The sequence below is a fragment of the Canis lupus genome, chromosome 37 (assembly GCF_011100685.1).
Source record: "Canis lupus familiaris isolate Mischka breed German Shepherd chromosome 37, alternate assembly UU_Cfam_GSD_1.0, whole genome shotgun sequence".
In the NCBI taxonomy this organism is placed as follows: Eukaryota; Metazoa; Chordata; class Mammalia; order Carnivora; family Canidae; genus Canis; species Canis lupus.
This window is the reverse complement of record NC_049258.1, coordinates 21,316,887-21,343,371: the sequence shown is the minus strand read 5'-3', so window position 1 is coordinate 21,343,371 and position 26,485 is coordinate 21,316,887. Positions and strand designations below refer to the sequence as shown.

The window sequence follows — 26,485 nt, the reverse complement described above, 5'->3', positions numbered from 1 at the left end:
GCAAAGTGTAACATTTTTAAATCAAACGAAGTTATCTCTGATGGAACTCACACAGAAGAGACAGGTCACTGTCCAGCTAAGTCCTACGAGGTGAGCAGACCTCCAAGTAGTTCACTCATTTATTTTTCACTGTTTGCTAGCAGAAGTCATGCCATTTCCCTTCCTTTTATGCCCAGGATAATTAACTTGCTCATCACCAAGTTGGCTGCCTTAATAATACAATCCTGGCTCTAACCCCTTTAAGGATATTTTCCAGGCAAATGATACCAAATTTAACTTTGCAGGTTCAGACAAAATTAGCAAGTCAGTGTAACAAGGCTCCCAATCATTTTAGAGAACTTTTAATGTTGCATATATGTCTTTGAGAAGAGAATATTTAATATTATACTATCTACTAGACAAAAGCAGTTTTTATTCAATAGCTGTCCATCTTCCTGTACTCAGGGGAAAGCAGCATTTCTCTCCAAAAAATGAAGAGAATATCAATGGGGCTAATCTCTTCAAAGTGCTTAGAGCTCAAAGCAATTGCCTGCAGTTGTATAGAGTCCCCACCCTCATTATCTCAGCAAAAGGAAAATGACCAAAATGTAAAATACTGCCTGGCTTTTGAGACAGAAATGCTCAAAAGTAAGTTAAAATAAACATTTACCGACTCACTTCTGAGCTAAACTCTTTGGAACTCAATTTACTTCTTTAGGATTAAAAGAGTCAGATTATGAACCCATTCTTTCTTGATACAAAAGGAGATAAAGTGGACCAAAATTATACTATATTGTCTGCATCAAAAAATAGATCGATTTACATCTCAGATACTGTTATAGTCCAAGAAATAATGACTTTTACAATATAATCAGACATGCCCAAGGATTATTAAATTATGAGTTACGTGATACTGTTTTTTTTTCTATGCATCTATTTCATATGACAATTTACTCAATGTTCTAACATACAAAAAAATAGATGTTTCTGGAAACCACTAACAGAAAAAATTGGAACACATCTTACAAAATCATGATTATTTAGTTTTAAAGTGACGTAAAATGCTTAATTGTGGTATGCCAAAGGCTTAATCATTCTGGTGAAGTAGCTGCATGTGGTGTAACAACACTTAGGCTCAGGCTGACTTGTCACAGTTTCCCACAATTCTGATTTCCCAACAGCAGCAACACACCATTTGGAAATGCTGGTTAACTGAGTCTATACCTACCTGGGGGACTTGTTTTTGACCTGAGAACAAAGGCAATTCCCCCAGCATAACCTTCGTCAGACAAACTCCTGCACACAAGCCACAGAGTAAATAGTAAGAGGCCAATTAAGCTACCACTCACAGTATAAACTTGATACAACGGATTACCAGCATGAGGGAAGATGATTATGCATCTTGAGATGCTATAGACGCTGGGCCTGAGAGATCTGCCAAATCAGTATTTTCCAAACTGCAGCTTGAAACCAATAATCAGGTTATAAAAAGTAAGGTAGTAAAATATTTTTAAAAATGATAATGTATATTATTTATAAAATGATAAATAAATAATATATATTACATTTGTGTTTACGTGTGTGTATACAAGGCTTGTGAAATAAAATGAGTTTTCTACTGTGCCTTGTCTTTATTCTAGCCACTAGACCACCAAGGAGGTCTGTGGGTGGTCTAGAATAAAGTTCTAAAGCCTCTGCTTTAGCTCAAATTCTTTCTGAGGCTTTGATTTTCCCTTTGTAATCCAAAGCAATGTTCTTCTAGTCTCCCCCAGAATTCCAGGAGTAGATCCTCTCTGTCTCCCGAGTTACTTTCATGTTGCTCTTGTTAGAGTCATTCTATGGTCTAGTTTCTTTCCTTTCCCCTTGCCTCCCTTCCCTCCCCCACACACTGGCAGCTTTGTGAGCAAGGGGAAGCTGAGGCCAGGGTCCAGATATAAAAGTGATTGGCCCCTTTGTAGGGCCTCATAATGAGATTTGCACATGACCCAATCCTGGCCCAAAAGACATGAGGGAAGTCTACTTGGGACTTTAAGACACAGCGTTCTCTCTTCTGGGAGCCACAGAAGAGTCTCATCACTTCCCTTGGTTGTTTTCTTCTTGTGATATGATCTATGGAGATGTAAGAGTCATCTTCCTGCCAACACTGAGAGTGGCAGGACGGAGGGACAGAAAGAATCTGATTCCTTGGAAGCACCTTTGTTTTGCTCAGTCACCCAAATCTGCAGTCAGTCCCACCTGTGGACTTTCTCTTCTGTGGGATAATAAGGTTCCTTACTGACAGTTCCACTTGGGGTTTCTCATACTTATATAGTCAAAGGCATCTTAACTAACATATTAGTCAACAAACAAAAATAATGAAGAACCCTTAGAAACACAGCATTAATTAAATGGTACTTAAATTACCTAATATTAAAACATAAACACCATTAACATAGTGTACAACTAGCAAACTAATTGAAAGAAAAATTAATGGAGTGGAGTATATAGTCTACTAACTTAGACCACATATAAAGTTTATTATATACTACATAGTATATATAGTAGAGAAAGCATCACAAACACTGTCATATTTCACCTACATGCTGCAGGAAATATGCTCGAGATTGCATTTTGTCACATATACCCAACTCATCAGCCTATTCTATTGACTCTATTTTCAAATATATCATGGAGTTTTAACAGTTTCTCAGTTGTCATCTAGGTCCACTGGCATAAACAGGGTGTGGAGGGGTAATTGGAACTGTTTGCCTTTTGAGGGACAAGCAATTAATCACTGATGTTTAGAATTGCTGTTTAAGTATGGTGATAATAAAAAGCAGACAGACCATCTTTATGATGGTTTTATTATCTTTATTCTCTGCAGAAAATGCACCCTATTGCTCTCTGTAAGCCTCACTGCCTTGCTCCAAACTGCATTTAATTCTGTGTCATAACAGGAACATCCTCAGTGTTCCTCTGCTTCCACTCCTGCCCTAGATAGAGTGTTTGTCTATAATAGTTGCCAGCTATTTTTTGTTTGTTGTTTTGTTCCAATGAAAATCAAGGCCCATTACTTCAGTGTTTAAAACAGTCCAGTCTTTATGCCATACTCAAATAAAATTCAGCCTCTTTATCATGGTCTAGGGGGAGCTTCATAACCTAGCTCCTGCGTGTCTCTCATGTTATTTCATGCCAATCTCTGCCTTATTCATTCTACTCTAGTCACATGCATATCTTTAATCTTATTGTAACTCAAGGTCTGCCCTTGGAACCCTCTTCCCAAAATGGTTTTTCCCAAGACTTGTGTGTGACTTACATCCTCAATTCATGAAGGTTGCTCTTTTTCAGAGGTTTTTCCCGAATATCTTACTGAAATATCAACTCCCCTCACCCATTCACTCCATACACTTAGCACAGCTTTATTTCTCTTTTACCACTTATGCATGTCTGTATTGTGTGTGTGTGTCATGCATGTGTGTGTGTGTGAAAGAGAGAGACAGAGACAGACAAAGGCTTTTCTTCTTCTCTCATTAGAATGTAAACATGGGAGGATAGAGACATAAGCCTTTTCACCATATTGATATGGATTATCTTGTTAATGCTCACAAAAAACATAACAGGCACTCTTTTGTTATCCTCATTTTACAGAGAGAAATTTAGGCATAAGAAAGATTAAGGAACGTGCCCAAGGTTAGAGAACTAATAAGTGATAGAATATGGATTCAAAACCAATCACTGTCACTCTGGAGGCTGCTGTTCTTAACTGCTCTACTGCCTCTGTATATAATAAAAATGAAAAAGGCCCAATATAAAGTGTAAAGTACTGTATTATTAGAACACTGTAGGACATGAGGTTAGATGTGGGAGATCATTAGGATATAAATATAAAATGTAAAACACTATATATATATTACTTTTTATTTAGTAATAGTAATTTACATTATACATATAATTAGATATAGTAATTTTACGTGGTTTCATAAGAAATATAAAATATTTTAACTGATTTGTGTGATGTCATATGATTAATTACATACATAATTATTACATAAGAGAAAAACAAATGGTTTGTTTATGTAATAATTTCTGTATTGCTTTTTTGAAAATATCAGCAATAATCACATAAAACATTTAGAATGACAAAAAATACACATTTTAAAAAATAATGCTGCCTGTGGGCATAGTAAAAGGAATATAAATATTATTGTGATTGAGAGCATCAGTAAAGTATCTTTTCCTTTCCCACTCCAATTTGGAACTGCCTGAGGAGTAGATCCAAGAATTATAGGGACGGAAATCGAAGTATAACCTTTATGTGATAAAGGCAAATTTAAATATATGACATGAATATGCAGCCTCATCGGTATCCTATCAGTTCCTACAATTTACTAGACCCCATCCTAATAGTTATTGACAGATTTGCAACAGATTTCTGCTAGTAGAGTAGTCTGCTGGCAGCAATGGATGAAAACACTATATAGTCAGAGGATGGACTTTTCCAAGGAGAGGGATGCTCAAGAAGTTATTCATTGGGACTTGCTCAGTTCCTTCTGAACTCTTCAGTTAACCAAGACACCCTCTTACAGAGGGAATAAGGATAGTAAGGATAGGGGGGCAGAGATGGAGTAAAGAGAGGCTACAAATATTCTAGGTCTCTTTCTTCATATGCAAAAGTGAAAACTATGGGATTAAGTATTAACCTCTTATAAGTATTAATTCTACCTTTCACTTGGCTTCAGATGAATCATGTTTGTTTACCTGCTCTTCCTCTCCTTTCTTTTTGGCTCATTTTGGGAGGAGCTGCATAGAATTTAGGGTTGGATATAGAAAATCATTAGGCTTAATCTAGGCAACCGCAATAAGAAGTAAAAAAGATACGAGCTCTTCAATGTTTCATATCAGTGTTATTTATCTGGATGTTATTTTTTCCTCTTTCATATATAAGAAATTTTTTTACTCTGCATTCTTTATATTGGAAAAATGTTATATTTACTTTAGAAAATTTAGAAAATAGGGTAAACACCTCACAGAGAAAGCCTATACTCATTTTGGTGGCTATAATGCCAGGTTTTTCATGTACATCTGTATTAGTCAGGGTCCTGGCAGATAGATAGAACACATATCCACATACAAATTTTAAAAAGACTTATTTGTGAAGAGACTATTTACAGAAGGAGAAAATAGAGGAGAAAAATTAAGGAAATAAACAAGTAAATTAGGAGCAATAGAAAAACATTGTCTACACAAGGCTTGAAGGAGCAAAGGGCAAAAATGACCTAAGTGGTACCTGACTAAGAATTGGAGCCCCAGAAGTAGGGCTGCCTGAAAGGAGCTATAGCTGCCAATGCAGTCATCACCATAATGTACCTAAGGTGGGACCAGAAGGAATAAATGTTCCAATCTCTCCTCCTACCCTCTCCTCTCCTATCAGTGCCTCTCACTGGTCAATTACAAGTCAACGGGCAAGTCAGCTTTCCCAGGGGAACAGAGGAGTACACAGAAGAACATAGAATGAATGAGTGGAGGGACACAGCCCATGGAGAATGACCTGCATCTATCTATCTATCATCTATCTATCTATCTATCTATCTATCTATCTATCTATCTATCTATCTATCATCTATCATCTATATCATCTATCCGGATACTCATTGTGAAATCATGGCCTATACTCTGTTTTGTCACTATTTTAATCTTCAATAGCATCATGAAAATCTATCTTTGTACTTCATTATATACACATTTATGACATTTTAACATTCACATGGTATTCCACTGTATGAGTTATTTAAGCAAGATTTGAGCTTATACATTTATTTTCCAATTGTCTTAAGTTAGTATATTTCATGATTGCTGTTCAAAGATGCCCTTTTGAATTATTTTTGACTATTATTTTATAATTAGTATGAACAATGTTCTCTTTATCAGTCAACACTGAAATACTGAATCTCTAATAATTTCATCACATGAGAAATCTAATTGACTTTGAATTGTAGCAAAATATGTCTTTGTTAACACAACTTCTATTTTTATTACTGAAAATAGTGGAGCAATATTTTAATCTGCTTGACTGAAATATGATGAGGCTATTGAGTACTACTGTCAACACAATATCATCACACTATAATCAACTGGTTGTTCTAAACTCCAAAGCCTTTCTTATAAGTAGAAATGTTTAATTGGGTCTACAACTTCAGTAAGAAAGAAATGGAGAAAAGTTATAGGATATTTTGAGTCTATGCAGAATAGAAGTGACAAATCTAGAAATATAACCTAGTTCAAATGTCTCAAAACAAGCTGAGGTCAACTATGGCAGTCAAACGAAGTCCGTGTAAAACATTCTAAAAGAAAAGTTATTTTCATTCATGAAAAAACCATAGGACTAAGCACCAGAAGATAAGCTGGTGAAATGAGTGATATTAAAATTGATGATTATACAGATATAGGATATTATTCTACTAGGCATCTTATGTTGAGATGAGGTCTCTGAGCACAGTTTTCCATTGCTTCATTGTTCCAGAATGCATAGCAAAATACTGCAAAATTCTCACTGATAAAATTTTTCCCCTACAATGAAAGCACTTTTCCCATGTAAGCACACAGAGATGCAAATATCTTCAAGAAGATTCTTAAAAACAAACCAAACCAATTGAATCACAAAATACTGCTGTTAGTCTGATAGCAGTAAAAGTTAAAGCACCCCTAAATATTATGATTTTAAAATGTCTCTGTATATGATTTCATAGTGGTAATGAGGGGCAAATTATCTATTGAAATGAGAGTAGAGAATAGCAAATCCATGAACTATCTCTTCCTTAACAGAACATTCAGCAACACTCATATAAATGTCATGTCTGCTTTTTAAAGAAGTAAGTGTTGCAAAGGTAACAATAGTTTATCAAATTGCCCATTATTGTAAGTCATTAATTGCTGTCTGTTAGGAATGTCTGGAACATTTAGATTTCTGTAATATTTTCCATAATGAGTCTGTGACTTATATACCACCATGTCTTTAGACATAAGTTAAGGATCATAATTTTGCTGATAGTTATGAGAAAGGGAGTGGGGAGTGGAGGGAGAGAGACAAGCAGACTCCATGCTGAGTGCAGAGTCCAACCTGAAGCTCAGTCTCATGACCCTGAGATCATGACCTGAGCCAAAATCAAGGGTCAGATGCTTAAGTGACTGAGCCATGCAGGAACCTTTAAGTTGGCTCTTTTAAGTTTCATGTGTTAGTCTCTTTTGGCAAGACTTTCATTTATCTATACCCTGTCTAATATGCATGCATTAAAAATTTTTAGATAATTTGTTATTATAATCTTTTTAAAAAATAAAGAAGAGTTGAAACCTTAACCTCCAAGATCATCCATAGCTAACACTAACTCATACCTCATATTTCTCTTCATCTGACCTCACGCAGAAAGTATGGTTCTGATCTTAAGACTGTAAGCTGTCTTTCTGCCTGGAATCCTCTTCTGCCTGTTAATCACCTAATCTATTCCCTCAATTCCTTCAAGTCTAATCATCTCTGAATATCTTCTCTCAAGTAATATTCCACCTCACCACTCTCTACTCTCTTGTGTTAATTTTTTTATAGTACTTATCGCCACATGGCATATATGCTGGTGTTGACTCTATTAGGTGTTTATCATCTGTGTCCTTCTGAGCTTTCTCCCCTAAGTAGAATGTAAGTTCCATGAGCGCAGAAATATATATGTGTGTTTAAGTATTTATAATATTCACTGCTCCGTCCTCAGCATCTAGAATAGGGGAAAATAAATATTTCTTGAAAAAATTAAGATAATCAAAAGAGACAGGGTCCAGAAAGGTATCAGAAAGGCATTACAAGGGCAGCCCGAGTGCCTCAGCGGTTTAGTGCCGCCTTCAGCCTGGGCCTGATCCTGGAGACCAGGGATCGAGTCCCACGTCAGGCTCCCTGCATGGAGCCTGCTTCTCCCTCTGCCTGTGTCTCTCATCAATAAATAAATAAACAAATAAATAAATAAATAAATAAATAAATAAATAAATAAATAAATACATAATCTAGAAAGAAAGAAAGAAAGAAAGAAAGAAAGAAAGAAAGAAAGAAAGAAAGAAAGAAAGAACGAACGGACAGGCATTGCAATGGCTAATTTTGTGTGTCAATTTGGCTAGGCCATGGTACTCACAGTACCCAGATTTTCTCTGGTGTTTTTTAAATATAAGTCTAATGTTACTATGAAGGTACTTTTATATGTGGTTAATATTTAGATTAGTTGACTTTCAGAAAAGCAGATGACCCTCCATAATGTGGACAGACCTCATCCAATGAGTGGAAGATCTTAAGAAACAAAGTAATCTTTAATAAGTCCCTGAGAAAAAAAAGGAATCTGCCTCTATACTGCATTTGGACACAAACTGCACATACAAATGCACACATACACATGCTCCTTATTGACTCTGTTTCCCTGAATAATCCTGACTAATATGAGCATTTTCTATGTAAGCATATTGATGTCAAAAACATCACTATAATAATAGATTAAATTCATTATTCCAAAGACACAAATGTCACTTTGGAAAAAAAAAAAAAAAAAAACCCAAAAGCTAAGAAAAAAGGAAAACAACAACAAAAAAAAAACTCCCACAAAAAGATATGAAAGGTATGGAGAAAAGGTTACCAGGGAAATACAATCTTTCCCCCACCCAAAATGGGGTATCAAGTTTTACTATGAGACAAATGGAACTTAAGGAAAAGTCACATGAAAATAATGTTATACATTGATAAAAGGAAGACATGATCAATAAGATATAGTGGTTATGAATATATGTATCTAAAAATATAGCCTCAAAATATATATAGCAAAAATTGAAAGAATTACGAAGATAAATTAATTAACATTCGTGGTTAAAGATTTTAATATATTCATCTCAGAAACTGAGAACTCAAGTAGTCAAAATACAAGAAATGTCATAAATGATTTAAATAACCAGTAAATAAGCTCAAACTAAGAGTTCCATAAAAATGTTTGAACTCACAAGGTGTACATATATATGCATTCTTTTTTATTACACAAGGAACATTGAACAAATTGTCCATACTAGAGGCCATAGAAGATCAACTTAATGCAAGCCATGTTCTCTAATATAATTTCAGACAATTTGAAATTTTGAAAAGGATAACTCTAAAAATCCTAGGAAACAGGAAGCTCACTAAATACTTCTGAAAAAGAAGAGCAAAGAGAGTGGCTTCGCATTCATATATTAATACTAGAACATGCAGTAATAAAAACAGAACTGTACCAGCTCAAAAACAATGTTCCCAAAAGATTAGTAAAAAGACTCTGCCTGTCTAGGTATATGAGGTTGATATATGATAGAGGTAATATCACAGATCAGTGAGGTTTAATTGTATAGTTGCTGGTATTAGGAAAACGGTCTTACTAGATAGGAAAACTAACCTGAGCTCTCACTTTGGCCATTGAATTACTGTTCCCAACTACATGCTTCTTTCCTGTAATGGGATTTAAAATTCCCAGCCAATAACATGAGACATGTTCTTAAAATCTGTAGTACTAGTGTATGGCCCCATCTAAGTGGCTTTCGGCTTAGTTTATAACTTGCAATGAATATATTATGGACAGTAGGATATTAAGCAGATGATATCTGTCATGTGTGAAACAAAATTTAAAACTGATTGCATTGTTTGGTTTTTATTTTCTGCTGTGCTGTTTGAGGATCACATGTCCCACATAGAGGCCCTGGGGTTCAAAACGAGAAAACACATGGAGTTCAGCTGAGCCCAGGAAAATGCATCAGGCCTGAGTTATCTGAAACTTTCTCTAAGTAAACACAAAGCAAATCCTCTGGAAGATCCTGGGGTTGTTTATTATTGCAGGAGACACTTGCTGATAACACCTCCTTGCACCTTGAATCAAAGACCTAACATGTAAATGTAAGGACATGAAGGGGAAGGTACAGGAGAATACTTTTATGACCAAGCAATGGGGAAAATAATCTTAAGTAATCTCCCTTTAAAAGAAGAAAAAATACTAAGATAAAAAGAAAACAGTTTTGATTCCATGAAATTTAAAGATTTCAATTCAATAAAAGATACCACAGATGAAATCAGCAAACAGACAACTCTGGGAGAAATCTACAGATAAAACCTACAATGGATTAATATACAGATAATTATTACAAAAGCATAAGTCCCTAGAGAAAGTAAACTTCATTGAAAAAATAGGCAAAGGCAATTAATTCACAGATAAGGAAGCCTGAAAGACTAAAAAGTGTATAAAAAGATGCTCAACATCACTAATAATTAAGAAAATGCAAGGTATACAGTACCCTCTATATTGGCAGAAATAGAAAATCAAATACTTCCTGTGTTGGTCTGTTTGAGCCACCATAACAAAATACCATAGCGTGGGTGGTTTAACAACAGAAATTTATTTTCTCACAGTTCTGGAGGCTAGAAGCCCAAGATTAGAGTACCAGTATGGTCAGGTTCCAGGGAAGTCTTTCTTCCTGGCTTACAGGTGTTTTCTCCCTGGGGAGCTCCCATAGCCCTTTCTTGTCCATGTGCATGACTCTTATAAGACTGCCAATCCTATGACCTCATTTAACTTTAACATACCTCCTAAAAGTTCTGCCTCCAAATATAGTCACATTAGGGTTTAGGGCTTCAACATAAGAATTTAGAGGGGTACACAATTCAGTCTTTAGTACTACTAAATGTTGATAATGAGATTTCTTGAAGGACTGTAAACTAGTCCAGTGATCCTGAAGAGCAGTGTGAGTGCTTAATGCAATTAATGTACACTCTGTGGCATTGCAAGTCCTCTCCAGAGAAACTCTCCCAGAAGTCCACCACCAGGATATGGATGAGGATATTTAGTATAGCATATGTTGAAGTAGCAAGGGCTTATAGGGAGCTTAGGTGCCCATCCCTAGTACAATCGACAAATAAAATGATAAGATGAATAAAACAGAATACTATTCAGTAGATAGAACTAATAAACCTGATAGACATATATTAATATGACTAAAACTTAAGAACATAATATAGAACAAAAAAAGCAAGAAATTGAGTGGAATATATAACAAAATACAGTTTTTAGTAGTCTTAGATACGTACATATACAAAATAATTCTATGTATTTCTCAAAGATAACTCTAAATCTAAGGAAATATATCAAAGACATTTAAAAACTTCCATGGGAGATGAGAGAGAATGATAGTAGAGAGGGGACATGAGAGGAGAAAAATAATGGAATCTGATGATAATTGTCTATTTTATACTGAAAAGTCTGATTAACTCTGGTCTTGATACATGAGAAAGAAGAAGATAAAGAAGAGAGAGGATAAAATAAATGAAGAGAAGGGAAGTAAACAAGAGGAAGGGGGAAAAAATGAAACACAGACAAAAGAGGAAGAAAGGCAGAAGCAAAAGAAGTATCCATTGTCACAACTAAATCCCAATAAGGGTGAATGGATTCTAATGCAGCATGGAATGAAAGAACAAATCAAATGTTACGGGAAGCATAGTAAAAGGATAACACAAGAAAGCAGCATTAATCAAAACTTCAAAATAAACTGAGTCCATGAGAACAGAGATGGGTAATTATATCATTAATAATTTAGGAGTGCCTTTCTTTTTTTTTTCCAGTTCCATGCACAGCCACAGGATACTACTTTTTACAAATAACACTCTGATGGCACATGTAGCATATTGTATGTGGAAGAGTTTGACTTAGAGTTTCAACACTCCCAGTTATGACCTGCAGATTCATGTCTATGGCTTCAATTGACTTTGTTAATAGAATCTTACCTCTCTATCACAAATCCCAGAATTTTAGAAAAGTACCTGGCAGATGGTAGGCTTACACTAAATATTTGTCAACTGCACTAAGATAATTTCTACCATTAGACCAACAAAAATAAAAGACAGAGAATGATGACATACTTGGATAATAGGAGGCATGGCTTGAAATGCATATTATTCCAAGGTGTTTATCAAACTCATGATTTCAAAACATTAACAGAGTGCTGATTTTCTTAATAACAATACTATACTATGTCTTCTTTTCATTTTTTTTTCTTTTGGTGAAAGAGTAGATAGGAAAGGATGTTGCATGAAGATCAATTTATAACAATTTTTATTTATGCTCTTCTTATATTACAAGTGAGAAAAGATACTTCTAAGCTCAATCAGATTTGAGTAAATCACGTTTGAATATTGTTCAAAATTCAATTTTAGATAAATATAACTGTGAGTTATCACAAGTACCAACTGTGCAGTTCCATCTCCAAGAGTAGCACGCTATTTGTTCTGGGTTGATTTGCACATCTGTTGAGCTGCAACTTCTCTTAAAGGATTATCCTATTAAAAAGTATCAGCTTGGCAAATTAAAGATGATTATCTATTCAATTTTGTATACACAGTCTATTAAAAAGAAAACAAATTTTTGGGCTACTTGATTTTGGACCATGAAGTATGTGTAGGTTGCAAATTTTAACTGTTTAATTTTAAATCTAATAACTATTATATGCCATTAGAGTAAAATAACACATTCCTCTTTATACTATAATTGTGTGCCCCTTAGAAAAATTCAAAGGTCTGATTATGCTTTATTTCTTCACACAAATACATTTTTCTTGATTAATATATGTGTAAATATGTCATTAGTCATATTTCAAAATGATGTACGCTAGCATGTACATGTAATTTTTATTACATCTGAAAACATATAGGCATAGCTAATTATAGGCATTGGGATATATTACTGCCTAGATATTAAGATATAGCGATTCGTGGAACTAATTTCTCATACTTCTACACAGATACAAATCTTTTTGATTTCTTAAATGTGTTGAAGAATAATTAGGCATTAGCACATTAATTTTAATATGTATATAACTACAGTAAATGCATTTGAAAAATGCTTCTTAAATTAATACTACAAAACAAATCTTCATTAAATATGATGACACTGATTTAGAATTTGTCATTATTTGGACATATGCCAGATTTAAATTGTTTGTATATAATTGTATATAATTATGTATATAAGCTTTGTAGTAACAACTTCCAAGGAGACATTTTATTTACATAGGAAAACATTTCCAAGTGCCTTTTTGACATGCCTGTAATGTTATATTTATACTTCTATGTAGTACAACTATACCAGAGAGATAAGCAATAATTATAACTATACTTGTTGTAAAAATACTGCACAGAATTAAGAAATTAACAACTAACTGCAACTTCTTTGAATCATCTAGGCAATTGCAATTGCTGATTGCATCCGTATAGTGCTGTAATTGGTAAGATTAATAAATTATGTTCACCTCTGATTTAATCAGAACGGGCCAGATTCTTATTATCTCACATAGTCCTATAAGAAGAATTTGATCAAGTCATTAATTCATTAAAAAGTTGAGATTTATGCATTTTTTTGCCAAAATTCCTATCGCCACAGAAAATGACTGTATTGCTGGGTGTGCAAGAATAAAAGTTTTGTATTGCTGAGCAATACAGCTGTCATTTAAACCTGAGGCTCAATTTTTAAATAATCTTGACTTTTATAACAAATTGTATTTCTCTTTTGGATCAAGGGAGAGTGGAATATTTCACTTATATTTGGATATTTTATTTTCAAGTTTTAAGGAATATAAAACGCATTTAAGTTCTATTTTAGAATTTTTTTTTTATCTCAGGACACCATGTGCTAATGAATACAGGGAAATACAATGTGAAATAGGCTATAAACCTAGTTGATTAAGTCATCTATCCAAACCTCTCTTTTTAGAGATGATAAGGTTCAAGTCAACAGAGATCAAGTTGTCCTGCTCAATTTCATGTTACAAATCATAGGTGAATACAATTTTTTAGAGCCTCATCTTATGCCTCACTCAAATGCTTTTTTCTGACTCTTAAAGTGGCAGTAGTTTCTAGATGTTTCCAAAAATCAATCCAAATCCAGACATTGGTGAATACTGGTGATATGAAAACATTGTTTTTAAAACTGTAGATACAATTCCATAAGGGAGGCTTCATAGTTTGTGCAATGATGTCATTAGATAAAGTAGACAACCTTTCAAACATAATCTGAAAGAACAAGACTTTGTAATGTGTATGAATTCTACTATATTTTGAAAAAGCCACTAACTTTTATTTATATCAATCTGTCATAATTTATGTAGTTCAAATGCATTTTAGTTCTCAGAATTTATAGTCCATTTTGGAGATGATAATCTAAATACTTAGCAACTACTATGGCATTGTCACCAATCCAATCAGAACGGATGGTAGGCCAATCAGAACAAGTTGATGGCCATCATACTTTGTACAACTATGAATGTCATCCATGAGTTAATATATCTCTGGTCAGTTTGCCTTTAATTAAAGTGTTCAAGGTGTTGAAAACTTATTAGGATGTTATTTTCCATACATACTGTAGGCTAAATAAAATTACCTCTAATATGGGAAATGGCATTTTTTTAAAAAAGAAAAAAATAGTTTTCTTTCTACAGATGAAGTACAACCAGTCTCTATGAATCTCTAAATTTTTTTATTTACAATTTCCTCGAGCTTAAGATGGAATGAAATGCAATTCAGGCTTTCTCAGGACTATATAGACATGTAGGTTTATTAATATGTATGTGTAAATAAAGCTCTCAAAACTCTTTAAAATGGGAGAAATGGCACCAAACTCATAGTGTTGTGATGATTAAAAAAGAAAAAGCACCTTGCCCAGTTCCTAGAGCATAATATACTTCATTCCAGACATTAATCATACACTTGGGTCTCCAAGGGAGACACATAATCTGATTTCCTTCAGTTCTCCCAGTTCCTTTCTCCAGGATCAGAGAGGCCCATATTCTACTTATGCACAAAATGGATTTGTATACACAATAGACCCACACAAATAGGGAAGAAAATAATGGGATTATAAATAATTGAGTGGGGTCATCTGGTCACCCCTTCTCTCATAATTTATCCTCTCTCTTTGTGGCTTACTTTCCTGGGAAATTGATGTCATAGAATGGACTTGCTCTCAGGAGGAGCAACTTAGGTTAATTCTGTCGTGTGCCTTAGAGATAGAATAAGTTAGCTTCCTTTCTTCCATTCTTATTTCCCTTTCTAATCAGGGCAGGATTGAAATAAATGGCAGAAAGAGAGGCCCTGCGGGTGCTCACATAATCCAGCCCTGCCTGATTCTCTGAAAAGAGTTTTATATTGAGGGGTAGAGTTGGAGTTCTAGTCCCAATTTAGTAAGATACAGGCACTTGAAATGCCCCCGTGTGCAGAAAACATATGAGAAACCTGGCTGATTATTAGTTTATTACTACTAGGTTATTATTCTTGGGAGATTCCTTTTGTTGTTGTTGTTTTGTTGTTTCTCTTTCAGATACCACAAATTGACAACTAGTGACGGGCTTCTGTGCCTTAGCCAGCTTTGAGTCAAACACTGCCAACTGGTCATTACTGGAATTATTTCAATATTCATAGCAAGTGAATCATGTATGAAACTGAATACTATTAGCAAAACAAGAGGCAGAATAATATAAAGTTCAACTTTTAGTTTCTGGAATTAGACGTGCTGGATTTGAATTCTGACTCTATGTTTGATCAGCTAGGTATCGCTGGGCTTGTTAGCTTCTCTATTTCCCAGTTTCCTCATCTGTAAAAAAGGGACAATTGTAACAATTTCATTGAGTTTTGAAAAGATTAAATAGGTCTTTAAGGAGCCAACTCAGATGGTTCAAACACATCGGCAAAGGGACTAGATCCAGAGGTATGGGTTGATTTTGCCTCCCTACTGAGATCATATCCTTCTAAGGACTCTAGGACAGAAGTTCTTTCTGTAAAGGACCATATATTAAATGTTTTAGATTTCCTAGGGCATGTAGTCTCTGTTGCAAGTACTCAACTCTGCTCTTGTAGTACGAAAGAAGCCTTAGACAATATGTAAATAAATGGGTGTGGCTATGTTCCATTAAAACTATATCTAAATACAGGTCAAGCTGGTCCATGGGGATAGGTTGCCAACCTCTGCTCTACTTGCTGTTCTTCCGAATTGCCAGGTTTTTCCAGTTTGGTTGGTGGATGTACAAACTATTCCTAGCTTGCGTGATCTCTGGATTTTTCCTGTTAGCGTTCAGATAGATTTTCCCACCATCTTAGTCTGTCAGATATTGATCCTTATTTAGCTAAAGACTGGAGAGATTCTTCTACAAATCTCCAGAACTCTCTCTCTGTTCTGTAGGCTCAAACTGGTTTGGCCTCCCTGGACTGCTCACTCTATCTCCTCAATTCTGAAAGACTGCCAGGTTTCACTTTGGTCTCCATTGGTCCTTGAGAATTCTGGGGCAGGCAGAGGGCTCATCTTATTTATTTTCCCTCGCTCAGGTACTATTCTCTCTCATTGCTCAGTATTCCATGTCTGAAAACCATTATTTCATGTATTTGTTTATTTTCTTAGTTGTTTCACGTGATAGGGTAAATCTGATCTTGGTTGGAAATGAAAGTTCCAATAGGTTTTGAATTTTCACCTACAAGGCAACTAAGGCTCAGAAATATTTAGAAATTTCACCAAGACCATTTGGCTCGTAAGGAGTGGAGACAAAATTGAAAACCAGGGCTTCTAGCTTCCAAGTGAGTGCTTTCTCCATTAAGCTACACTGCTTCCATCAGAGGAAATTAACCACAATCTGTTTTTTAAATACAAAACAATGAACTGTAGCTTTTACTAAAAGAAACCAATAAATAGATTGTGAAGCAAAGATTGTGAGGTTATTTTATGTTTGAAAAATTTCAGAGGGATCTGATGCTTTTTATATTTTCCAGTAGGGTCATTTTATCTCTTATTTTAGCATGTATATTATAGCTCTGCTTATGAAGAATATTTAGGATCGTCTCCAAATAGTGAGAAACCTTGCCCATTTTGATGATCTGATACTGATAAGCTTCCTACTGGAAAGTCCCCAGCTGGCTTAAACTTCAACTCCTGCATTTTCTAGGGATGTGACTTTTTTGCAAATGTACAGGAATTGTCTTTTACAAAGGAGGGGAAAATATTGCTAAACTATATAAAAACATGATGAAACGAGAGATGTGGACAAGTTTATGTATAAACTCTTACAGTTCATTTTTATTACTTTTACTATGCAATCCCGTTTAACGTTTTCTGAAATAGTAATACATTTTTGAATGGTAAAACATATGGCATTTGAGTATGCCAAGTGAGAGATATTATTTAGATAGTGAATATTCACAAAAATATGTAGCATTATATTACCAGAATGCTTTCAGTTTAATGAGAAAGGAACACTTACTCCTTTACAATACTAATATATGTATGTATCTATAAACACAGATAATCTGTATATGTCACAAGCAATGTATTTGCAAATAAAACATGTAAGTAATACTATGCCACGTAAAACTCCTCTTTTAAATATCTAGAGGTTGATTTCTTAGAGCAACAGAAAAACTAAATTCTAAGTGATGACACATACAGCTTTAAATCTCAATTTTAATTATACATATATACAATATTTTATATTACTTCACTTCTTAACCATTTAAATAGTTTTTAATATTACACTAAAAGGACCTTTGGAACTTTGTTTCTTTTAACATTTATTCATTGGTGTTTACACTTTTACTAGAAATTGCCTACAGTAGTACACAGCCTTGGGTATCTTATTTACACAACAATATGTTCACACATTTTTCTCACTCCTAAAATGAATAAGAAGGCTTCTAAGACTCCTTCCACTAAGATTAAACATGGTAGGTGACTGTACTAGGATTTCCTCATTATAGGATATGCAGTATCCCTTTGAAACACATTGGAACACTGTAAGACAATTACTTCCTCCATTATTTCTTTTTTTTTTAAATAATACAGTTTTGTTTTTCTTATTTTTATTTTTATTTTTTTTATTTATTTATGATAGTCACACAGAGAGAGAGAGAGAGGGGCAGAGACACAGGCAGAGGGAGAAGCAGGCTCCATGCACCGGGAGCCCGACGTGGGATTCGATCCCATGTCTCCAGGATCGCGCCCTGGGCCAAAGGCAGGCGCCAAACCGCTGCGCTACCCAGGGATCCCTTCCTCCATTATTTCTAAGAGGACACTATGTTCAAGGAAATTAAATAATTTGTGTAACACCTAAAAGATGGTAAAGAACTAAGGGTCTGAATTATAGTCTATATTATTTTCCTAAATGACTAATTTTCAAATATTTTTTAAAAGATTTTTATTTATTTATTCCTGAGAGACACAGGAAGAAGCAGAGACATAGGGAGAGGGAGAAGCAGGCTCCCTGCAGGGAGCCCAATGTGGGACTCAATCCCTGGACCAGGATCATGTCTTGAGCCAAAGGCAGACACTCAACTGCTGAGTCACTCAGGCATCCCAATTTTCAAATATATTTATCAAAGATATGTTTTTAAAATGATACACTATAAGGAATCTCAATCTTAAAACATACAAAGTACTATTTAATGGTAAATGTTTATCTTTATAAATTCAAAATGAAAATATTTACTTAAGAGATAATAAATATTGAGGCAATTTTCATATATATAAGAATTTGAAATCAAATGTTATGGACAACATTCAGACTTTCAATGACCTCTGCTCCAATTTATTTCTATACTGTGTTGAAATTGAAATGTTAAGAAATTCCTTATTTATAAAGATAAGTTACTTTATATGGAAATAGTTTTTTATTTTTTAAAAGATTTTATTTATTTATTCGTGAGAGACAGAGAGAGAGAGAGAGAGAGGCAGAGACACAACACAGGCAGAGGGAGAAGTAGGCTCCCTGTGCAGGCTCCATGCAGGGAGCCTGAGGTGGGACTCGATCCGGGGTCCCCAGGATCAGGCCCTGGGCTGAAGACGGCGCTAAACCGCTGAGCCACCAGGGCTGCCTGGAAATAGTTCTTTTTAAACACCATGCCTCATAATCTCAAGATGCCCCTCAATTAAACTGATCCAGACACAAGAAAAATTATTAGAAATTTTTGTTTCTACCATGATTGTTTAGAATATCTAACAACTACTCACATTCTTTATATTAAATATCACAGAATGCTATCAGTACTTCCACATTTATTATATGATATGATGATTTTACATGTATGTTTTCAGTATCTTTTCCTTAGGCCCAAGAACATAGCTGAGATAACAGACCAGAGCCCGTCTCACACTAGTTGAGTCCTAACTGTATATAATTGCATAATTTAATTCTGTTACAGAATTTCAACGTAAAAACATGATTTGGCCCAACTTAACTAATGTGAACCTCAATAAATGCTAATTGTTGGCAATAGTGTCAATATACTCGTATTTTTGTGGAAAATGGTTGTATCATATATGCTTTTATTTGCTAACTGCTAGGAATAGATAAAAGTATATCAAATTAATGTGTATTTTGAGCTTATTGGGTTAGATTTTATTTGATCCTCATAGTCCAAATATTTTCACAATATGTTTGTTATACTTTTGTTTAATCTTTTCTTGAATAAATGTATATTAGATAGTATGTGTCCCTATCCTTATTTTATTTTGTTTTACTCTTGATTTCACTCTACACTCTTTATATCAACATAATTTCTGGTATTTTACATTGTGATTTTCATCTCTCTGTTCAGGACCTCAGACTGAGAGCTTTGCTATCCCTAGTTCCTTCAACTTTTGATATATTTCAATCTTTTTAAATGAAGAGTCAGTGAAGACTTTTCTATAGAAGCACACATTTCCTATTATTCAATGAGAAAAAGCCTTATGACATTGATTTCTCAAACACAGAGAATTAAAATTAATTATAGTATGTTCCTTGAAGAAACGGTCAAAGGGATGGGAAGGTCAGGTTGAAATTATATCCCCTCAAACTGATAAAATGTTTTCATGAACAGGGTCCCTAGTTTATACTTTTTGTCTTTTATGTTTCTCATTATTCTGCCCTTGATTCTTACATTTTTCTTATATTAATTTTCTTATATTAATGTATCAAGAGTATGCCCAGTCACAGAGAGGAAAAGTAGGTCTGTTGTACCAAGGACTTTACGATGATATCGACTTGTATGAAAGTAATTTTAAATTAGGTTTGCCTGACTATGCATACAAAAGAAATTTGGGCCAATGACAAGGACAGTAGAAAACAAGAGGCAACTGTATTTAATGACAGTAAAATACATATCTCTTATTAGTTGTACAGCATTTCAAAATACTCTTTAACTTCTATTAATTAGCAAGCACAGCCAAAAACTGAAATTTTGGAATTCAAAGTTCAAGGACATGAATACTTGAATTCTAGCTCAAGGTAATAAGAGATTTAAAAATGTAAAAATGTTTATTAAAATTAAGTGAGTCTTTTTTAAAATTTATTTATTTTAGAGAGAGGGAGAGCTCCTGCAAATGGGAGGAGGGGCAGAAGGAGAGGGAGAGAATCATAAGCAGACTCCCTGCTGAGCACCAAACCCACGAGGTACTCCATCTTGTGACCCTGAGATCATGACCTGAACTGAAACCAAGAGTAGGACACTCAACCAACTGAGCCATCCAAGCACCTCATAAGTGGTGGTGGTGGTTTTTTTTTTTTTTTTTTTTAATTTAATTAACTTTAATTGGTGAACCCACGGGGGAAAAAAGTGTCTTAAGGTAGAAATTGATTGTCATTGAAAATAATAGTGTAATATATATATATACAGGTAACAGATATACATATCTGTGTATGGATATATAGATAGATATTTCACATTAAAGTATATTACCAGTAAAGTGTTTTTTATCAGTAAATTTTTATTAAACATGTGTATTAAAACTAAATTAAAGTTCCTTTAGAACTATGATGTCAGTGCAGATTCAGTATATTGGAAATATAAATTGAAATTTTAATAGGCCTTCATATTATAAAATGAAATTCTCATAGTTGGGATGTTTCATTCTATACAATGTTTTCCTTTTTTAATTCTGGCAGACCATCAATGACTTAATGTTAAGAAATTACTAAAAACATTTTTAAAGAAGCCATTGTAATTAGGCTTATATATCAATCTGTAATGGGAACACATTAAAAAGACAAACTTACTGAATTCTAAATTTTAGATATGTGATAGCATGAAAACAGTCCTATGAAACACACAATGATAAATCTCCAGAATAACTCCTAGTATATACATACTTTGTGGACTGTAGAATTAGTATGTACAATTTTAAATAAAACATTATTTCCCTTCTATGTATTCTATTTCTATTTATTCACCTAAAATTACCATCTCTATAACTTTGATCTACTACAAATAAATACTGATTTAAAAAACTCACAAAAGTTAACAAATTTTAAAACATGTATCATTCTAGCAAAAGAAAGTTATATTGTCTAATAATAGATACACATTATTTAACATAAGCTCTCATTTAAAAAATATAGATGTGACTAATTTTAATCTTTTAGATAGATAACTGGAAACACTGTATGTTGCTACATTATTCATCAATAGCAAATATAAAATATTTCATGTTTGACAATGTTTATTACTGCAGAAAAAATGCTAAGCATAATCAAATAATATTACAATTATTATAATTTATGATAATTATTGTACATGAATGCAATAAGATGAATGTACATCTCAAATTATAAAATTAAAAGAATATACAATAATTTATTAATTATAAAACTAAGATATTCCATTAAAAATGTATTTTAAGTCTTGCCAAACTTTTGTTCTTCCCTATTTGTAGCCATTTTGCCTTCATAAAACCCAATTTACTTACCTTGGATGGTGATTCTAAAGGATATAGACTCCAAAGTTTTGCAAGATACTGCTAGGAATTTGTGTTATCTATATCAGCACACACTTACTCCCTCTGTTATTTCTTCCTTTACATATATGATAAATACAATGCTTTCATAATGTGACATATTAAGAAATGTAAAATATAATATATTCTAATATAACATTAGAATAAAAATTTACATAGGTGGAAACAATAAATTTAAAGTGGAAACAATAAAGAGTTTCAGAATAAATGTTAAAGTTGTTAGCTTGGTCACAAATGGTAAACAAAAAATATCCTACCTGATGAATCGAAGTTCACTTCATTGCCAGGACTTGGACCTATATCAATGGACACAATTGGTAAGAGCTTCCGAAAGTCCCATAGTTTTGTTACTCCACAAGCATCACAGGATGCTATCATGTGACCCTTTAAAGTATTAAAAAGAGAAATTATATACATATATACATATATTACATATATATAAATATATATAGTAACTTAGTCAACAAGGATGAGTTGTGTTACAATTTGATTAAGTCCATAAGAATGCACTCTTCTTTTTTTTTTTTCTTTTTTTTTTTTTTTTTAGAATGCACTCTTCTAAATGAAAAAGAGTTCATTATATTTTTGTCTTGGACATAAAATTGTTATAAAGTGATAATTTAAAAAAAATAAATAAAGTGATAATTTACATATATATAAATTCCTATAGTAAATTTTGGAAGATGACTTTTTTAGGAAATCATTTTGATTATTCTAATTATATAAAAATATGTAATAAAATAAAGATATACATATCCATGTAATTCTTTTAATATATATGTATATATATCATGTTCATAATATATGTGATCTACACGTAAAATTACCTTTACACATGAAACCATTGCACTAAAAGTACACCTCACTCTATATGCTTGTAGTTTGTTAGCACTGATTAGTTATAGTTCAGATGTAATAAAAATAAAGCAGAGGTAGGAGAACAAATAGAACAAGGAAAGAAAAGTTTTTACAATGGTAGGACAAGAATTGGGTCCAGGTGAAACTGATGGCAAGAAAGCTGTACATATTGTGATCTGTGAGACAGCATTATTAGAAACATTTGGGGATATTTTGATAATATGCAATGAGATAAGGAAGAAGATAACTGGAGAAAGGGCATGGAAAATAAAAGGGATTGTGGATGGATTCAAGTGTAATGGGAACAAGTGTGGCTATTTTCCCAGCATTGAAGTACCAGCTCGGGTACATGAGTTTGAAGCTCAAGGCCTGTCTACAGCCTTCTTGCTGGTTTCTCAGGAAATGCTTATCGAGCATCCACTTCATGTCAGAGAGTGGAATAAATGATGATGAGTAAGTGATGAGTAAGAAGGGTCTCTGATGTCTAGCTGCTCACAATCTTTACTGTCTTATCATAATATCTTTTAATTTTGGTGTCCACTTATCAACTGAAAATGAATATTGGCCATATCAGGCTCATACATAATATTTATGATGTGATTATATTTTATACCATTTCCAATTCGATAGTTTCCCTTTCAGCTCCAACTTAATTATTTTTAATGTCAAGTCAAAAATCGTCCTCTCGCTTTTTTCTGAAATATTCTAAAATGTTAAAGATAATAATTTGATTATTGTACAATTATCTTTATCATTTTGAACCAGTTCATATGATTTTTTTCTCATTTACTTCTTAATTTCTATTCTTTCTGGAAAAAATGTGCATTTTGTATTACAGTCCAAGGGGACTCTGTTTTTCCCTAAACAAGCCAGTAATGCAACAAATGCTATCAGTTTTAAAATTCTATAACTGTTGTCCCTGGCAAAGCAATACAACCTTGTCCCCAGTCTAATAAATGGGATGTTTAATCTTTTTTATGACTTAAAAGGAACATGGAGAACTTGGAATGTTTTCAAATATGTAAACATGTATTGTAAGAATTGTGAAGAATCAGTGAATTTAGTTTTCAGAAAAGACCAATTCTCAGTATTAGCAGGGAATATTAATGCTAGAAATTAGAAAAAAATCCTTTCCAGATACAAGGGTTTTCAAATATCCTTCAGAGGTGACAGAATGAAATCTTTTTTTTTCAACTTTGAGAACAGAATAGATAAGTTATAATGGTAACTTAATTTAGAGGCACTTCTCACTTACTAAAGGCAGGTTACAGAAATCTTAAAGTGTAGTTTATATCACTAAATATTAAATAGTGAGGAAATACACTAAGAAATAGTCCCATTTTTGAAGATGAAAATGAATGTTTAAATAGTTTTTAATATTTTTACATTTAGCCTCCACTGCTGCCAAAAAAGATGAATATATAACAGTTTGATAATATTAAAATAATGAGTCAATGCTTATTAAATGCTTTTAATGAATCAAGTACTATACTAAATGATTTATTAATATATAGTACATACTTTATGAACAATTTTGAGTAACATCATTTAGGCAAATTTCTACATTCCCCAAGGTACTTAGAAGTCAGGACAAAATATACATTACAACAAAACAAATAGAATGACTTAATAAGTGGTAGAAATAAGTTCAGTTTGATAACAGAGATTCTTGATACTGAAAGAATAGCTTTGCTATGTTCCATCAGCCAGTGAGGCAGGTGCAGTGCCTATCACAATGCCAGGAGCATTGTAGAACTCAAAAAAAAAAAAAAAAAAAACTTGTTAAGTCAATAGATAATGAATGCCTCACTGGGGCTTACCTAGAAGTTTCATTTTAATACAAGTTCGTCCATGGCATTCTTAAGATAAACATTAGTTCTAAATCTCATGCTTCTGAATCACTTAGATTAAAGGAAGAGAAAAGCTGCAGAGAATTAGAGCCAAAAAACTTGGAATTATCTTGACAACCTTATATCCCTCCTCTTCCCATCTCAGAAAAACTGGAGGCCCATCTGCCAATCTCCTTCCATGACATAGAACGTACTAAAACACTGTCAATCCAAACTGCAGAGTGTGAGCTCTGAATGATCTCAAGATGGAGAAATGTGGAAAAAGGATTACCTAACAACCTAAAGGAAAAAGCAGACATTTTATCTACAACTTCGGTAAAAAAAGCAAAGGCCTGGTATAGTTAGGCATTTAAACAGAGAAAGATCATTTTTCATGAAGAAGATATTTTTTTATCGAGACATGGAACTGTATGACAATCTTAAAGAAAGTAGACTCAAGAATTTTAGGAACCTCCTTAAAATAGAATTCTGATTGTCATTCGTACCAGTACAACTCATATTGAGGAAGAGAAGATACTAAAGGCAGTTGCATAGAATTCTCAAAAAAGTTCAGATTTAGATATATGTGGCTGTTTCTGTGATACTGAATTCCTAGGAACTGGCAGTCTTCCTGCAACATGTTTGGCATGTGATCTTGAATAGACCACTGAATGAATGAATATATTAAAGGATCCCCCCATATAGAAATGTGAAATGAGCTAAAACTCAGAAGAAAAATGTTTTTGCAATTGCAGATTCAAACAGTGACATAAAGCAAGTAGAATTTAGCAAAGCGGATGAAGCATGTGGTCGAGGTGAGAGGGAAGAGTCACAACCCCTGACTGCCCCAGTGAAAGCCTTTCTACCTCCACTTTGAAGATCTTATAGTGAGAGAAGCCAGATAGACATAAAGTTAATTATAAGTTAGAGCACAGCAACACAAAATCAAGCTAGCTTCATCTAGGCTGCTGGAAACATATCGGAGAACATTTAGCATAGGTTCACAAGTGTTCATACTTCTGAAACTTTTCATACATCTCAAATTCATTATGAAATTAGAAAAGAATAGGATAAAAACTAAAGTAGCACTATTTATAAATAAATAAAATGTAAACAAGTGAGATCTGTAATAATCTAATATAGAAGACATAAACCCTTGTGCTACTGTGGATCCAGAAAACTGCCAGAGGCATTGTTTAAGCAAACTTGACACCACCAGCTGCAAGACAAGCAGACTGAACTGCTTTCCCTCTGCAGAGATGTTCCCAGCATATTTAAATATTATAAAACAAAGAGAGAAAAGGAGAAAACTGGGATCCTAATGAGGTTAAAATATATAATTACTTATAAATAATGTATAATTAAAAACTACTTTCAAAAACCAATAGTATTCCTTAATATTAAGATATTTTATGGCTTCATATAATTTTTGAAAACAAATTTTAGAAGTTCGGACATATACATCAGTTTGGGGTTAAGAGGCTATTTTTCAGGTAGGGTAAGAAATGTCATATAGTACTAAGATATTCTATGTGGAAGTCTGATCTTTATATCGCATGTCAAGAAGAAATATAGAGGATCTTAATTTATTATGGAAAACACAGGTCTAATTTGATTGTACTCTAAACCTTCACCCTGATGAATTAGCTAAGTAGTTTCTTGGTTCAACTCACTATGTCATATATATATATATATATATATATATATATATATATATACACACACACACACACACATATACACTTTTATACCTTTATCTTTCTTTTTCTTTGGAAAAGTCAATTTACAGAACAACAACATGTAAAAAAGCAAAATATGTTTAGGTCCATAACATTACTTCTTTTCTGCAAAGGTTCTTCAAGGTGGAATAATATGATAAAATAATGTTTTTGTCTCAAAGAATTACATGGTATAATAAAAGTCAAATGAATGATTATATATCAACTATGCACATATGAGAATGTTGTAAATTCTGTAAATGAGGGTACTTTGCCATAGGAGTACATTCCCATG

At 33.5% G+C, this 26,485-nt stretch overlaps 1 protein-coding gene across 6 annotated transcripts in view; it reads right to left on the bottom strand.

Annotated features, from left to right (window-relative positions):
• SPAG16 (sperm associated antigen 16) overlaps positions 1-26,485 on the bottom strand; it is a 907,696-nt gene that overhangs the window by 212,629 nt on the left and 668,582 nt on the right. For 5 of the 6 annotated variants that reach the window (XM_038585670.1, XM_038585671.1, XM_038585672.1 and 2 more), the window contains exon 15: positions 22,043-22,169. In XM_038585670.1, the coding sequence (XP_038441598.1) occupies positions 22,043-22,169 (127 nt within the window). Of the gene's footprint in view, positions 1-15,591; positions 15,627-22,042; positions 22,170-26,485 lie in introns of those variants that run through there. The other variant, XM_038585675.1, reaches the window with a different exon arrangement.